The sequence below is a fragment of the Vulpes vulpes genome, chromosome 8, assembly GCF_048418805.1.
Source record: "Vulpes vulpes isolate BD-2025 chromosome 8, VulVul3, whole genome shotgun sequence".
Taxonomy (NCBI): domain Eukaryota; kingdom Metazoa; phylum Chordata; class Mammalia; order Carnivora; family Canidae; genus Vulpes; species Vulpes vulpes.
Window position 1 is genome coordinate 17,149,280 of NC_132787.1, and position 18,370 is coordinate 17,167,649.

At 36.8% G+C, this 18,370-nt stretch overlaps 1 protein-coding gene across 3 annotated transcripts in view; it reads left to right on the top strand.

Annotated features, from left to right (window-relative positions):
• Nucleotides 1-18,370, top strand: part of DENND5B (DENN domain containing 5B) — a 189,537-nt gene that overhangs the window by 107,324 nt on the left and 63,843 nt on the right. For all 3 annotated transcript variants that reach the window (XM_072765635.1, XM_072765634.1, XM_026000077.2), the window contains 3 exons: nucleotides 7,454-7,641; nucleotides 13,137-13,673; nucleotides 16,176-16,407. In XM_072765635.1, the coding sequence (XP_072621736.1) occupies nucleotides 7,454-7,641; nucleotides 13,137-13,673; nucleotides 16,176-16,407 (957 nt within the window). The remainder of the gene's footprint in view (nucleotides 1-7,453; nucleotides 7,642-13,136; nucleotides 13,674-16,175; nucleotides 16,408-18,370) is intronic.

Below are 18,370 nucleotides of genomic sequence, written 5' to 3' on the forward strand. Positions count from 1 at the left end.
AAATAATTCTCAACATTTGGTTCATTACCTGTTTTGCAAACCCTGTTTGACTTTGAAACACACACACACACATATATATATATATGTTTTAAAAAGTCATCTAACATCAAATAAAACCTTCTTTTCAAGTTAAATTCAAATTATTTATTCTCATAAATTATCCATTTTTTGTGGATTCTGTTGCCCACAGATTATTTTCATATAGATTAGGTTTAGCAAGTTTTTTAAAGATTTGTTCATTGGGACACCTGGGTGGCTCAGTGGTTGATCATCTGCCTTTGGCTCAGGTCATCCCAGGGTCCTGGGATCAAGTTCCTCATCAGGCTCCCCATAAGGAGCCTGCTTCTCTCTCTGCCTGTGTCTCTGTCTCTCTCTTTGTGTGTCTCGTTAATAAATAAATAAAATCTTTAAAAAATAATAAAGATTTGTTTATTTGAGAGAGAGAAAGCATGTGTGGGAGGGAGAAGCAGAAAGAGAATCTCAGACACTCCCCGATGAGCCCCACATGGGGCTTGATCACAGACCCTGGGATCCTGACCTGAACTGAAATCAAGAGTCAGAATGCTTAACTGGCTGAGGCACCCCTGATTTAGCAAGTTTTTAAAAAATTGTGTTTAAAGAGGTACATACTGGAGCACCTGTGTGGCTTAGTTGGTTGAGCATCTGATTCTTGTTTATTTATTGTTTAAGATTTTATTTATTTGACAGAGTGAGTACAAGCAGGGGGAGCTGCAGGCAGAGGGAGAGGGAGAAGCAGACTCCCTGCAGAGCAGAGAGCCCAATGTGGGGCTCCATCTCAGGACCCTGGGATCATGACCTGAGCTGAAGGCAGACAGTTAACCAACTAAGCCACTCAGGTGCCTCTAAGCATCCAACTTTTAATTTCAGCTCAGCCCATGTCAGGCTCTGCACTCAGCAGGAAGTCTGCTTGAGATTCTTTCTCTCCCTCTGCCCCTTCTGTACTCTCTCTAAAATAAATCAATAAAACTTAAAAAATATATATATATATATACCATTCATTATCTTACTACTTAGTGAACAATTCAGTAGGATTAAGTATATTCACATTGTTATGCAGTCTCTAGAATTTTCATCTTATAACACTGAAACTGTACCTTTTGGACACTTCCCCACATCCCTCCCCTTCCAGGCCCTGGTAACTACCATTCTACTTTTGATTTCTGTGAATTGACTACTTTAGGTGCCTCATATAAATAGAAACACAATATTTGTCTTTCTGTGACTGACTTATTATTACTTCACTTAAGTGACCCTCAGGGTTCATCCATGTTATATCATGTGTCAGAATTTCCTTCCTTTTTAAGGTTGAAATTATTCCAGTATGTGTATATACCACATTTTGTTTATCCATTCATCCATTGATGGACACTTGAGTTGCTTTCACCTCTTAGCTACTGTAAATAATGCTACTAAAAACATTGATGCTCAAATATCTTTTCAAGTTTCTTCTTTCAGTTCTTTTGGACCTATACCCAGAAGTGAAATTTCAGCAAGTTCTTAATACTTAGCTGCTGCCAAGGACACTTTCGTTTTCTATGTTAATAGTATAGATGTGCTTTTAATTGCGCCAGTATATCCCATTATATAACTGACCACAACTGTTATAATCAGATCCTTCTTGTTAGATATTTAGGGCATTACAAATAATTTACTGTTATAAATGACACTTTATACATAAAACATCACATACATATGTTTTTTGATACTTATATGATAAATTCCTAGAATTGGAATTGCTGGATCAAATGATCTGTGGATTTTTAAGCTTTTGATAACTATTGCCAAATAGCTCTAGCAACTTGTGAAAATACATTTTCCTCCACACCTTTGCTGTGATTTTCTTTTTAAATCTTTGTGAACATGGTAAGCAAAATGTGACTCATTATTCACACATTGAAATTTTTTATGGTTATTTGGATTTGTATTCTGTCTTTTGTGATGTCTTTGTGAGTTTTAGGCAGTTTTTGTTGCTGTTAAAATAGTTTTATAAAAACAGGTCTGTGTGGGGACAAGGACAAAAAGTATATTAGTTAGCTCAAATGAAGTGTAGTGCAGCTTCTTCACATCAATGCCATCCATACATGGAGGTCAAGGGTCAAGTTATATCATTAGAAAACTTGTAATCCTAGCTCTTGCTCTGGGAGCTTCCAGAGGCTGTGCCCTTCATTTTGAAGTACTGTAAGGCATTGTTGGCAGTATCAGAGATGAATTTCTGGAGCCAGAGAAATGAGGTAAATTACGCATGCACTAGAGGCCAGCATTAGGTGGTGACCAATCTCTGCACCCAGGATTGTAGGTGTGTAATCTTGTAGCCGTATCATGATCACCGAAGGTGTGCTGGCCACCACCAGCCTCATGACTCCATTGGCAGCACTTTGCAGTATACAAATCCCAATAGACGTGGCCTCCTTGGACAGTGAGCCAGAAGCCAATGCTGGAGTTGCCTGTGCCACTACCCATCCTGTGCCCCCTACCTCAGGTCTAGCTGCAGGCCTGTCAAATGTCCAACCATGGTCTTCACAATGATGCTGATTAGACAGGGGCTGAGATAGCAGAGGCAGGGCTCTCTAAGGGTCTGCATATAAGCCATTGCTAGACAAATTTTTGTTGATGTATTCTGTATAACCAAATGAATCTTCTCACTCCTCCTTTTCCTTAAAAACATTATTCTTTTTTTTTAAAGATTTATTTTTAGAGAGAGAGCACATGTGTACACACATGCATGTGAGCACCGGACAGGGGGCAATGGGCAAAGGGAGAGAATATTTCAAGCAGACTCCCTTTGAGCAAGTTGTCCCCCAGCCATGAGATCATGACCTGAGCCAAAACCAATAATCTGACATTATTTTTAGGGGTGCCTGGGTGGCTCATTTGGTTAAGTGGCTACTTTAAGCTCAGGTCATGATCTCAAGGTCCTGGGATCCAGCCGAGCCACTGATTAGACTTCCTACTCAGTGAGGTGTCTGCCTCTCCTTCTGCTCCACCCCCCCATTTGTGTGCTTGCTCTCTCTCTCTCTCTCTCTCTCTCTTTCTCTCTCTTTCTAATAAATAGATAAAATCTTTTAAAAACAAACATTATTCTTAGGTAAGGTATTTGTAAATTGGAAGTGGGTAAGGGATTAGAGGAAGAATATCCCTCCTACTTTAAATTACTTAAGGACATTTAAGTAGTTTTTTTCTCCTATATAATGTGTAAAACTGCAATTTTTTAAAACCGAGATTTTTGTGTTACTGCTTTTTCTTTTTTAAAGAAACTGACTAAATTAGAAACATTGAACTTTTTTAAGGAATTGATTGTCTTAGAAAACTAATCTTTAATAATACCAAAAAACCCTGGTAATAGCTTATTTTATAACTTTTCTTTTTTTAAGATTTTCTTTTTTTATTCATGAGAGACACAAAGAGAGAGAGAGAGATGCAGAAATGTAGGCAGAGAGAGAAGTAGGCTCCATGCAGGGAGCCCGATGTGGGACTTGATCCCAGGACTGCAGGATCATACCCTGGGCTGAAGGCAGGTGCTAAACCACTGAGCCACCCAGGCGTCCCTATACTTTTTTCGACAATAAAACTCTATAGACAGTAAAACTGATAGCAATTTTTATTTATTTGGTTTTTTTTTTAAGTTTTTGTTAAGTAATCTCTATACCCAACATGTGGCTCAGACTCATGACCCTAAGGTCAAGAGTCACATGCTCTTCTGACTAAGCCAGCCAGGCACCCCAAATAATAGCAATTTTTAAAAGTTAGCCGATATGCACCAGAACAATCAAGTTATTTTTCTAATAGCCCATCTACATAATACATAATGTACGTTTTGAATACAGTCAAATCATAAAATATATAAAAGAGGAAGCTATAAAATAAACTTTTTCTTCCCTTTTTTTTTTTTTTTTTTTTTTTTTTATTTATGATAGTCATACAGAGAGAGAGAGAGAGGCAGAGACACAGGCAGAGGGAGAAGCAGGCTCCATGCACCGGGAGCCTGATGTGGGATTCGATCCCGGGTCTCCAGGATCGCGCCCTGGGCCAAAGGCAGGCGCCAAACCGCTGCGCCACCCAGGGATCCCTATTTTTTCTTTTTCTTCTTCTTTCTCCTTTCTTTTAATTTTTAAATGAGCTCTGTTTTTCTCAAACCTCAGGAATGACATGTAGAATAAATCTTCCTGGTTGAGCAACATTGTGCTTTCATTCCCTAGTCACTTCCAAAAAGCTGTGGAGGCTTCCTGAGATCCTTTTTCTAAGGACTCCAATCCTCGGTTGAAATGGGTGACCAATAAAAGAGAATCTTAAAGATATTTCTCTGAATTTGGTCTCATAGTTTGTCTGCATGCCTTCCTACTCCTTATTTTGTGTTTTGTTAGGACTTTTGCAATAGGAGAAGAAAATTGTTAACATTCCATAGCATCATTAAATTTGGTCAGTAGGGGCACTTGAGTGGCTCATTTGGTTTAGCATCCAACTTTTGATTTGAGCTTATCATCATGAGATCAAGCTCCAGGTTGGGATCTGTGCTTAGTGTGGAGTCTGCTTGAGATTCTCTCTACCTCTCCCCCTGTGCACACATGCATGTACTCTCTCTTTCTAAGATAGATTAGATAGATAGATAGATAGATAGATAGATAGATAGATAGATAAATGTTTTTTGGTCAGTAAAATTTGATCAGCAGTGCTATAAATTAGGCACTGTGCCTTATAGGCAGACTAAGATAACATTTGTACCTCTCTGCCCTTACTGAGCCCACAGCAGAGAAAAAAAGCCCATAGGGCAAGTGCCATTATGGAGTCCTGTCATACTTCAGAGCTACAGTTACTAGGGACTTTCAACAGATTTCAGGGGGTTCAGGTCACCTGCCAACCCCTGCCCCTGTGAAGGACTCCCATGTCCTACAGCTCATACATCTACCCAATCACGAGCAAAGTGGTCAGTGGCTGTTACCTGATCTCCTTTGACCACCCCATCTCCACAGAGTACCAGCAGTCTCAGCCTTGGCTCCTCTGGGCCTTGGCTGGTGCGCACACGTGTATGTGTGTTCATATGTGTCCATGTCCCACCTGAGTAATTGGGTCAGCTATTCGTTTTCATATAACTGACCCCCTGCCCCTTGGGCCACCTGGTGTTTGTGTTTTAAAAGTATTCCTATTGGGGCACCTGGGTGGTTCTGTCGGTTAAGTGTCTGCCTTTCAGCTCAGGTCAGGATCCCAGGGTCCTGGGACATTGGGCTCCCTGCTCAATGGGGAGCCTGCTTCTCCCTCTCCCTCTGCCACTCCCCCTGCTTATGTACTCTCTCTCTCTCAAATAAATAAAATATTTTAAAAAATAAAAAAAATAGGGTGGCCCACGTGGCTCAGAGGTTTAGTGCCGCCTTTAGCCCAGGGTGTGATGCTGGAGACCCAGGATCAACTCCCACGTCGGGCGGTCCCTGCATGGAGCCTGCTTCTCCCTCTGCCTGTGTTTGTGCCTCTCATGAATAAATAAATAAAATCCTTAAAAAAATAAAAAATAAAAAAAGACTTAAATTTTAGGTGAAAACCTGTTTATGGGAATATTTTTTTAATATTTTTTAAAGATTTTATTTATTTATTCATGAGAGGGAGAGAGGCAGAGACATAGGCAGAGGGAGAAGCAGGCTCCATGCAGGGAGCCTGACATGGGACTCTATCCCGGATCTTCAGGATTACTCCCCGGACTGAAGGTGGCGCTAAACCGCTGAGCCACCGGGGCTGCCCTAAGTCTTTTTTTTTTTAAAGAAATTTTTTAAATCTCTACACCCAACATGGGACTCAAATCTACAAACCCAAGATCAAGAATCACATGTTCTACCAACTGAGCCAGCCAAGCGCCCCATAAAATTGAAGGCTTAATCATGAATCACATAAGGAAACTTCTAAGTATACTTGGCTGTGGATAGCTGATGATTCATTTACCAAAATCCCACTGTAGTCTATTAAAGGTAGTCGTATACAAATTATAAAGCAGCACAAGAAAGATTTTTAAGGAGAAAACATCCTGTTTATGCTTGGTCAGGTGTTCTTTGAATTGATGTGAACCAAATAGCATCTGATCATTTTCTTTTTTTTTTTAATAAATTTATTTTTATTGGTGTTCAATTTACCAACATACAGAATAACACCTAGTGCTCATGATCATTTTCTTTAACCTTTTTGAAAGACTTCCCCAGGATCTTACTCCCCCCAGATATTACTGTTTTTGGGAACAGTGAATTCTGTGAGCAAAATTACAAGTCCATTAATATCCTTTCTCTTCAATTCTCAAATCCAAAAAAATTCAGAAAATCAAAGTTTCTTTTTATAACTTAATTCTGAAAAAGCAAACCTGAACCAAAGTGACCCTATTTAAGTTATTTATCTGTCCTACAGGGACACTCCTAAAGTTTGCTGCAGAAATATTAATGTGTTTTATTACAGGGTGCTGCCCTAGATATTTCATGTATATGATATATGCATAATACTCCTTTATTAAAAAAATGGAATTCTAAATACATCTGTCTCCAAAGATTTAAATGAGGATTATAGACAATGGATGTATAAATCACCCCCATGGCATAGTAGTTTAAGAGAGTTCTTTATTTGTAGCTATGTGAGGTAACGGATGTTAACAGCTGTGGCAATCATTTTGCAGTACATACATATGTCAGATCATTATATCATAACACCTAAAACTAATACAGTATTATATGTCAATTATATCTCAATAAAATGGGGAGGGCACTTTAATATTGCAAACAGTTTTTAGTTTTGATAAATTAATTCATGAGGAGAAAACACAAGCAAAAATTACCCTTTAATTTTCTGGTAACTTTCACATTGTTTCTGGATTTGGTAGTTACATAGTTGGGGGTTAAATATAGGAAGTATGATTATAAATGTGTGTATATATATATATATGTTTGTGTGTGTGTGTGTGTGTTGGATTTCTTTTGCCCACAAAATGAAGGCTAAAATAAATATAATCAGGATAACCATAGGTCATAATTCTGATCGTATATATATATATATACATATATATATATACAAGAAAAAGCCTCTGAATTGGGGATTATAGTGATATGCCTGTATACAAAAAGTGATCAATAGCAATATCCTTGTACATTTTCATTGGGGACCTGCCAAGAGCAATTTAATTGGTCTTGTTTCCTCCACGTTTTAAGGGAATGGAATGTAAACTTACATACTGGTGATTTCAGAAGCAAGAATAAGATGATGTTTCCCACCTACTCATACCCCCTTAATACCATTCAAGTGAAATCATTTAATTCTCTCCTGGGGTAGAACTGATGTATTTTCTACATAATCATAAACATTTTATTTATTAAAACAAGATTTTTTTCTGGAAAGTAATATTTTTAAGCTTAATGCAGTGATTATGTTTTTATTTGGAATCTTCCTCTCCTTTTTTCCTTGTTCTGTACAGATTATCAGCGCTTGATGACTGTGGCGGAAGGCATCACCACACTTTTGTTCCCATTTCAGTGGCAACATGTTTATGTACCCATCCTCCCTGCTTCTCTACTACATTTTCTTGATGCTCCTGTCCCTTATCTGATGGGCCTTCAGTCAAAAGAAGGAACTGACCGTTCTAAACTAGAACTTCCTCAAGAGGTAAAACTTCTAATGAGTGATGAAGCATTTGCTGTTTGTTGATTTAGGTCAAGGCCACTTTATTGTTAGACAGTGTGGTCTTTGTCCAAACTGTGTCTATGACTGTCCTGAATCTCCCAAGTAGGGTTAGGGTAGAGCCTGAGCCGTAGAGTGCAGATCCTGACTTTTGATGGTTACCATGACTAGTTAATAATTAAGCATGGTGCAAACAGGACAGTGACAAATTTTCACAGCTATAAATTTGTGAAGATAGAGCAACAGCATGGTCTAATTGCTTTGTTATTCTAATAACATTTAATTATTTTTTCCACATTCATGTTGTAAATTCTGCTTTTAAACAGTATAGCCCAGGTTTTCATATCATTAAAATCTTTAAAGTCATTGTATTAATTGAGGTGAATTTGATTCTTGACTTCCGTCAAATGAAAAGTAGCATCTCTCAGCAAGCTATAGACAATGGAAATACCAAATATTTTAGTATTCTTTGTTTTCAGACCTAAAGCCAGTTACCAAGTTTTTCTAAATGTCAGCTTGACTAGGTGGTTGAGATAAGAATTCTAACCCCATCTTTAGACCACCTTAAGGTTTTTAGGCTTTCTGAATATTGTATTTTCAGATGTTGTTTAAGAAGAAGATAGGAATTCTGGAAGCATTTTGAATATAGTTTTTGACCATCATTAATGGTACTCAGAATTGGAATGTAAAACCTTTGAAATGAAATATTGATGAGAGTGCCATGGCCTATTAAAAACATTAAATAGTTAACTACGTTGTATTATTAGCTATTTAATTAGCACCTTTCTTAATAAAATCTTTCATGCTGTGCTTTGCTTTTATTTGTTAGTATTTCCCATGGAGATTCTCATTTTAATAAGTGAATTTAAAATACCACACTAAGCCACAGCCATTGTACCCAGTAATGATTCCTGTAATCATCTGTTGCTCACTTTATTCCAATGAATGTTTCCCTACCAAAATTAACATTTTTTTTTTTCAGGGGAAAATAGCTTGATTCAGATCATACAAAATGTATATGTGAGCTTTCTTGCTCTTTTGAGCTTATGCATGTTCTGCTTTTGCCTTCACATTATATCTCTTTTATCTGAACTCTCTTGTTTTCTCTTTTATTAGATTAATCTAAGTATCTTGTTGGTTCAAAGAAGTAATCCTTTAAATTTTCAAGGAAAAAGAAATAGACTAACCAAACATATTTTAGATGCAGTTTAAGTTTGAAGACTTTAATAGTGACATGTTTTTAGTTTCCTGTTGAGTATCTGGTCTATTTGTATATTAATTAAATTATATTTTATAAGGCAATATGTTTAGGTGTATAAATATTCTTTCCATTTTTACATGAGTTATAATTGTTGAGAGTTTTTAAATGGCACCTAAATATTTTTGTAGTGGGGAAATCTGTCTGTCTCCATATCTGCATGTATTCTCTGGCTCTAAAGATAAACTTAAAAATCCTGAAAGCTCTTGCAACAGTGTCTGTGATTTTCTAATTTTTTACTCATTAAGTCAACACTCTTTAATAAATATATATGCCCATCTATTCAGAGAGTAGAATAACAGGAAATACCCTGGGTCAGCTGTGGAAATAGCAGTGCTTCTGTATAGAAAATGTATGTTAGTATACCCATATTTTAGAAGAATATGCTAATAACTGACCCACGTTATTTCCTGTTGTTATATTCTCTGAGTGGATGGGCATGTACATTTATTAGAGTCTTGATTTAATGAGTAAAAAATTAGAAAATCACAGATATTACTGCAAGAACTTTCAGAATTTTTAAGTTTATCTTTAGAATACCTACAGATCACTTTGTGTTTATAACATTTTATGATGATATGAAAAAATCTACTTTACATAATTTTGGAGAAGTAAGTAAAAAAAAAAAAAAAGCCATTTTAAAGAGTGATTTAAATACACTCACTCGGGCAGCGTGGGTGGCTCAGCGGTTTAGTGCCGCCTTCAGCCCAGGACCTGATCCTAGAGACCTGGGGTGGAGTCCCATGTCAGGCTCCCTGCAAGGAGCGTGCTTCTCCTGTGTCTCTGCCTCTCTCTCTCTGTGTCTCTCATGAATAAGTAAATAAATTCTTTTAAAAAAATAAAATAAATACACTCACTCATAATATTCATCTCCTCCTTCTTTTCCCTGAAAACTGTAAAATAAAATAATAGTTAAAAATAGTGACAGGGCAAAAAAAAAAAAAAAAGAGAGAGAGAGAGAGAGAGAGAGAAAGAAAAAAATAGTGAGGGGTTTCTTAGAATAGTTATGAAAATGATAAGTTTACAAAATGATTATTTTAGGAAGGTATGATTTTAGTTGTTAGCTAACTAATGTAACTACATAGACTTATAATTAACCACCCACTTACTTTTCCCATAGTTCTAAAATGATAGGCACAGGTAACCATTTTGTTATATTGTTTTTTGGGGGTTGGGGTGAGGAGAGTGTTGGTAGAAGGATATAGCACTGAGGAGGATGAATTGCAGAGAATGGCACCTCACTTTCTCCCATTCTCGCTTATCTTTATAGTAAATGGTAGGCAAAAAAAAAAAAACTAAATTAGAATTAGAATTACTTTTTTATTGTATCTTGCCTGAGGTTCTATGGGAATATTTTATTTTCTATGGGAATATTTTAAATATTCTCCTCTGGTTTACCCCTATGCCAGCTTAACTTCAGCCATTGAGAAACTGTATCCTTCACTAAGAATAGAGAAAGCTGCCCTGACTTTACATTCCTGGATATTTCCTCCTCCTATGTACATTTTTGGAGTACCACAAAATGACTATCTCCTTGAGCTTTATTCAGTCATTCACCAAACAGTTGTCTCATACACTACCAGTGTAGGCTAGATTAGGAGACCTTGAGAGAAGTAAGATATAACTTTTACTTTTCAAAATGAGTCATTTACAAATATTACAAACAGGTTAAAAAAAAGTAAGAGGAATGAATGAACTAAGTAAGCATATATGCAGAAGAAATCAGAACTCCTTTAGGGTAGGGATGTAAGATGGCTTCATGGCAGAAGAAATGATTAAACTTCAAGTCTTTGTTCCCTTTCTTTTGAAGGAATGTCTTTCATTTTTAACTAAAAGTGATAACCTACCATGAATGTGTGAGCAGCATTGGTCAGTAAAGATACAGAAATATTTAGTCCTAAAACAATGTTAAATTGAGATGTCAAGTGTATTTTTATTGTGTATATATTTCTTGAGCTCTTCTGATAGAATTTTTTAGTTTAATGGTATTAAAAGTGAAAAAAAAATGATCATCAGAATGCCCTATTGTATGGAGTTGTTTTAGAAAAAAAGGCTTTTTAGTTTTTCTCCAGTAAGTCTTCCTAACACAAGTTAATAATCCTGTTTTCATTTTGTGATAATCAAAACCCCAGCTTGGGCCCATCTAAGCAATCATAGGGAAGGTATGAGAGACTTATGGGAACATGAAGATAGGCCAGTAATGTGGTGCTGGAACAGCCACCTTGCCCTATCCTTTCAATTCAGCAGTGATTGTATGAGCATAACAAGCTTTAAAATTTCCCAGATGTATCATTTTCTCTTTTCATAGAAGAAGGATAGAAAAGGATAGCAGGAAGACATTAATGAAGGAGACAGTACAAAATGTAAGAGGTGGGAGGTTGCTAGCTAACATTTAGATTAGCATGTTAGTGAATTTTTTTCTTCCATTTTTAAAGACTCTGAATCATCCATCTGAATTATAGTGACCTACTTTCTCTCCCTAAGCCTTTCAACACATCCTGCTTTCTAGAGACTATAGATACGTATATAAAGATGTGGATTTGGAGAAAGCTGTAGGCAGCAATACTGTCTTCAAGATTTGCCTTCATCTCTTATTTTCTTTAGAGGAAACTACTGATATTGGAGATAAGGAAAATTGGAGGAAAAAAAATCTTTAAAGCCACCAGGCTGTTTGAGGATGCTTATCTGGAACAGGTGTCAGGATGTTGCCTAACTTCTTAGGCCTCAGTTTCTGCATCTGCAGAATTAAAGAGAGGGATTCACAGGTCATTTCAGGCTTGAGAGTAATGATTGTTGATTCTCTGTTTTTAGGTGGAAGGTAATCTTGAATTTTGATTGAGCTAAATATAGAAATTTGCTGTGCTTTTTGTGCACCATCACCTGACATAGAGCAGGGATCAAGAGAAAAGTAAAAACCCAACTCTTTGCTCTCTTCTTTGCACCTTTCACCCTATAGGATCAAAGGGCAGTACGAATTGTCTCCTTGCTGACCTGGGTGGAGGGCTGTAGGAGAGAGAGGGAAACTCAAAATGAAACTTTCTATTCTGTTGATTGACTTCCAGCCTATGCCCTATGTTGAGCCACTAACATAGTCAGGATCAGTTTTATGTAATGGGCTATATCTTTGGCTTCCCACCCTTCCACAGTCCATGAGCATAATCTTCCTTTACACTGACAACCTCGTTCTGATTAATAAGAGAGTATGAACAATAAAAGTAAAATACTGTTATGGAGTCTACTGTAATCACATACATGAGGGATAATGAGAATTTCATGCATGTACTTGGCCCCTCAAATTATCCATAACTCCTTGGAAAATATTTAAAAGTCTTTTTATTCAATATAAATTCAAAATCTATAGTGTAAGCAAACTCAAAAATTTTTCTCCTCTGATCTCTATTTCCTCTTTTTTCAACTCAAAAATATCTCCTGAATCAGCTCTTAATTATTCAAGGAATAATCATTTGTAATTGTCTAAGCACTTGCCTCTACTGCTCTCTGCCTCCTGCTGTTTGTCTAATAACTCCTGAAATGGTTTTGCTAAGAGGTTGAAGCTAATTTTGGATAAAGTGAAAATTTGTGGGTTTTCTGTGAATTGGATTGTTCTTTGCCAATTTCATCCCATTTGGAGGGACTACAGCTGCTAAAATTTAGCAATTATTGTTAATTCTAAATTACAAATAGTGTCAAAGCAGTAGAATGGCAAAGAAAGTTCAGACTGAATTCATCCAGTGAGCATTTTACCCAGTGCTTTCTATTTGTAAGGTACAACTCTGTCCACCTTTACTCATTTTGGAATGCCTAAGAGATGTCATATATTACAGAATCATGTCCAGATTCTAATAAATTGCCAAGACCCAGAGAAAATATCCATTTATATTAAAAACGGTATAAAATACGTATGGGAAAAAAAATTTTAAAGAATAAAAATACTTAACCTTCAGAAGGTTAACATAAAAGGCAGTGTAAGGTCTTCAAAGTTCACATCACAAGAAAATAATTATAATTATGTGTGGTGATGGATTTTAACCAGACTTACTGTGGTAATCATTTATAATATATATCGAATCGCACACATAAAACAAAATGTTATATATCAGTTATATCTCAGTTTTTAAAAAGGCAATTTGTAATCTATGGTTTTATTTATAATAGTTGGTGAGAATATTTTAGAATATAAAAATTTTGTTATCAAACCCTTTGTATTACTTTTTTTTTGCAGGCTAATTTGTGTTTTGTGGACATTGACAACCATTTTATTGAATTGCCTGAAGAATTTCCACAATTCCCCAATAAGGTGGATTTTATCCAGGAACTCTCTGAAGTGCTTCTTCAATTTGGGATCCCTCCTGAGGGCAGCCTACATGGCAGTGAGAGTGCCACCAAACTGAAGAACCTGGTCCTGAAGGACTTGGTTAATGACAAGAAGAATGGCAACGTCTCCACTAACAACATCAGCATGTATGAGTTGCTGAAGGGCAACGAAACCATAGCCCGCCTCCAAGCTCTGGCCAAGCGGACCGGTGTGACTGTGGAAAAAATGGACCTTTCTGCCACATTGAGTGAAAAAGAAAAGGATTTAAAACTGCAGTGTGAAGAGGCAGAACTAAGGGACTACCAGCTCAACGTGCAGCTCCGCGAGGTCTTTGCTAACCGCTTTACACAGATGTTCGCAGATTATGAAGCATTTGTGATTCAGACTGCCCAGGACATGGAATCCTGGCTGACCAACCGAGAACAGATGCAGAACTTTGACAAAGTAAAAAAACAAAACAAAACAAAAAACCCCAAGAGTTTCCCTTTCTATGGCTCTTAGTAGGCTGTTTTACTAATTTTGTTAACTTTTTTCACCACAGATTTTTCCTCTCTCCTTTCCCATTAAGAACTTATTCTTCTATTTGGCCTTCATCCTATAATGACATCTCAACTTGTCCATGTAAAAATAACAGTTTAGTTTCAGAAGACAAAGTTTTACCTCATCTTAGGATCAAAAGAGAGAAAGTGAATAAATTAGGTTTTATGACTGTAAGTCTAAAGTTCCATTCCAAAGTTTGTAGGAAAGGAAGACAGAAAATGACACTGACTTTCAATTGTCCTGCTGAAATCGAAGCTTCTTTCTCAGGTTTCCTAGAAAGTATTCTTCTGGCAGATTTTCTGGACGCATCCACCACTTTTTGTGTTTCTTTTGTTTTCATTTTCCAGACAAAAGCACTTAGGGGGGTGTGCATTAACTCTTTCAGGTCATTAGAGTGTAGTGCAGTCCTCTGCCTCTGATTGCCAAGGCATCATACTGCTAATAGAATGCATTATGGCTTTTTGCTAAATGGTAGCTTTGTGTCATGAAAGACCTCTCAGAGGGGCTAATGTATTCTAAGAGGCTAATCTACAATCATGGAGTCTCTGACAAGTAAATATTAATAAACATTTTTTGTTAAGGTGGTGGGTAGTATAAAAAATTATTTTCAGACATTTTTTTTTCAGTTGGAGCTTATAAACTACATTGAGCAGTAAGTTTTGATGCATTTTTTGTTTGAGAAAACTTCTTTAATAAATTAAGCCTTCACTTCTCCAAATGTATTCCTGCTTTTAGGTTCCTTTCTTATTAAGCTTAACCATTTTTTCCTATCTGACTTGGAAGTAATCTGTGTACACTCATGATTTATCCTTGGGGCAATTCAAATTCTTATCTAAATGGAGCACTGGTACTTTCTTCCTTCTTAATCTTTATGTAGCTTCAGACTATAAATGGAATTCTTTTTATATAACCACTAGAGAAATGAAAGTTTCATGTAGCTTCCAGAAGGCCTGTAATCATTTCATTTTTCACTAGGAAAATGTACAGGACTATCACATGCTAGTCCTCCAAGCCAAGTCTTTGCTGACTTAAATGTAGTCCATGAGGGTCTGAATACCAAAAGCCAAATATTTGGCTCGTTAGGAGGGAGAAGAAAAGCTGTTTGCTGTAGAAAAAGTAAAATTGATATTTATGTATAAAATATCTTTTAAAGAGGTGAATTGATTTTTAGAGACTACTGTGAATCTTTTACTAGCTAACTGGATTTATGTAAATGCATCTAAACTATGGAGGCACTTAAATTGAGTAAGTGATTTTCTCTTTCTTTCTTTCTTTCTTTCTTTCTTTCTTTCTTTTTTTTTTTGAGTAAGTGGTTTTCTATATGGAACTTTTTTAAAGGTTTCCTAAATTTTAGAATGAAATATAAATATTCTAGGAAGAAGCCAATGAGAATTAAGGAGACTAATCTTATGTCAGAACTTTCACCTTCTAGCTTCTGCCACACTGCACTTACTCAGTAGAATGAAAAGCAAAACCAATTCAGCAGCTGAAATAGTAAATCGCCTCCAAATGTCAGCTAATATCAAACTCTGACTATAATTCCTGCAAACTCATGAACCTGAAGAACCACAAAAAAAGAAACACTTTGTATTAGGAACTGATTACAATTTACAGAACCATTCCATGCACCATACAGACTGGTAACAGGAACATGCAGCAGGTTATGCATGTTTTCCAAAGGCTTGGTTGATTCGGGTGGTTTTTCAGGCAATATATATATATGTGTGTGTATATAAAATATATATATATATATATTTTAGTTGTTAAGGCCTAGACTTTTTTAAATCAGCACAAATCAGAAAGAAGTATGATCTCAAAGTAACACTCCTTCGTCAGTCTCAAACAGTATTGGGGCCTAGCAAAACATCCACTTGACAGACAGAAAGATTTCACCCATAAGCACAAAGTCCAAAGTTTGGACCACCACAAAGCACAAAGTTTTTTTAAGATTATTACGTATATCTCAATCGTATCCATTGATCACGTCAGTGCCTTATGACTCAGAGGTATACTGCATAGGCTAGGAATAGCAAGCAGGAAAAAAAAAATCACAGCTCACTGGAAAAGGGCTCAAAAATTATTGGTAAGTAAAGAGGATGATTGATGGTATTGCAGCAACTCATCCACCCTCTTTAATTAGTGATGCCCTCTTTTCTACCTAATGATCATGAGTACCAGAATGTAAATCAATTTTGAAAGGTAGAAACAGTGCTAAAGGCCTAAGTGTCCTAAATTCCATGAATTTAGAAGGAAAAGTGATTTTTTTTGAGATTTTTTAATTTCAAGCATCAGATTTGCATGTTATACAATTTTTTAAAAGTGACCTCACCAACAAATTTTCAGATTTATTATGTAGTACTAAGATGGTCTCTTTGCACTAATAATTTCTAATTATTCTCATTACAGGCTTCCTTTCTGTCTGACCAGCCTGAACCTTACCTGCCATTTCTTTCACGCTTCATTGAAACACAGATGTTTGCCACCTTCATTGATAATAAAATTATGTCTCAGTGGGAAGAGAAAGATTCTTTGCTTCGGGTCTTTGACTCTCGGATTGAGAAAATAAGACTGTATAATGTAAGGGCACCCACCTTGAGGACATCTATCTATCAGAAATGCAGCACTTTAAAAGAAGCAGGTACATTTGTCATGCCTTTTAAAATTAACTTAAAATCCATGATCATTTCTCTTTACACATTGTTGGCCTTATAAACCAAAAATTAGGGCAGCCCCGGTGGCCCAATGGTTGAGCGTCACCTTCAGCTCAGGGCATGATCCTGGGGTCCCGGGATTGAGTCCCGTGTCGGGCTCCCTGCGTGGAGCCTGCTTCTCCCTCTGGCTGTGTCTCTTCCTCTTTCTCTCTGTGTCTCTCATGAATAAATAAATAAAATATTTAAAAAATAAAATAAACCAAAAGTTAGCTTTCAGTTTTAGACTTAATGGTTAATTCTTTGTACTGTATCAAGTGCTTTCTAGGTTTGTTTCTTTCTGTTTCCATGAGTTAATGTCCATTCCATTCCTACTTAACATTTCCCTTCCTTAGAAGAGGAGAAACAGGGGCACCTGGGTTGCTCTGTTAAGCAACTCTTGATTTTAGCTCAGGTTATGATCTCAGGTTTGTGAAATCAAGTCCCTCATCCAGTTCTGTGCTGGGCATGGAGCCTGCTTTAGATTTTCTCTCTCTCCTACTCCCTTTGCCCCTCACCCCCTCCAGAAAGAAAAGAAAGAAAGCGTAAGAAGAGGAAAAACAGTAATAAATTGAATGGAATATAACCATAAGGTTGCTATGGTTTTTGTCTTACTCTCTTTCATTGCCTTAATTGAAAAATGTACGTTTCTTTCATGCTACTCATGTTGCCTTTTTATTTCTCACTTCTTTTGTCTTCATTAAAGAAAAGATAAGTATTAATTTAAAATTATAAATCTGATAGGATGCCTGGGTGGCTCAGTCGGTTAAGCATCTGCCTTCAGTTCAGGTCATGATCTTGGGGTCCTGGGATCAAGCCCTGCTATGGGCTCCCTGCTCAACAGGAGTCTGCTTCTCCCTCTATCTCTGTGCTCTTTCTCCCTCTCTCCCTCTCTCAAAATAAAAATAAAATATTTTAAAAAATAATAAATAAAGGGGATCCCTGGGTGGCGCATCGGTTTGGCGCCTGCCTTTGGCCCAGGGCGCGATCCTGGAGACCCGGGATCGAATCCCACATCAGGCTCCCGGTGCATGGAGCCTGCTTCTCCCTCCGCCTGTGTCTCTGCCTCTCTCTCTCTCTCTCTCTCTGTGACTATCATAAATAAGTAAAAAATTAAAAATAAATAAATAAATAAATAAATAAATAAAATAGTAAATCTGAGATGCTGCCTAATTTATATAACTATTACAGTATATTTATTTTTTAATGGTGCCAATAATTGTAATAGTTTCATTTATTGAAATTAAATCTCTGGATTCTTGTGGGTTTTTTTTTTTTTTTTTATTAATCATGAGAGAGGCAGAGACATAGGCAGAGGGAGAAGGAGGCTCCATGCAGGGAGCCCAATGTGGGACTCAATCCTGGGACCCCAGGATCATGCTCTGAGCAGAAGGCAGATGCTTAACCACTGAGCCATCCAGGTGTCCCAATCTCTGGATTCTTGTATTCAAATTAGAGCTTTCCCAACCTTGACACCAGTTTTCTCCTTAGAGAATCAAAAGTCTTGAGTAGTCTTCTCTGGCAATAATAAAGTCCGTTAAATAAATAAGCCTATTAATAGCCAGTATTTACTGAGCCAAACATCATACCACATGTTTTACATGCATTTTTGCATTTGATCTTAACAGTGGGGGTGTGCATGGACAGAGTTACTTCTGTTTTATTACTATCCTTATTTTACAGTTGAGAAAGCTGAAAGATTAAGTAACTTGCTTACGATTGCATAGCTAGAGGCTGGTGGAGCATGATTTGAACTCAGATTTGACTAATTCTATCACTTGAAGCATTAGTACTATATTAGATTTTTATTTAGTAAAGAAACATATGAAGTGTACCAATCCACACAATTTTAGACGTTTGTACATTGTTCCTAGCACTGTCTTTGCCAAATAAACTGATAACTATTACCTGAGT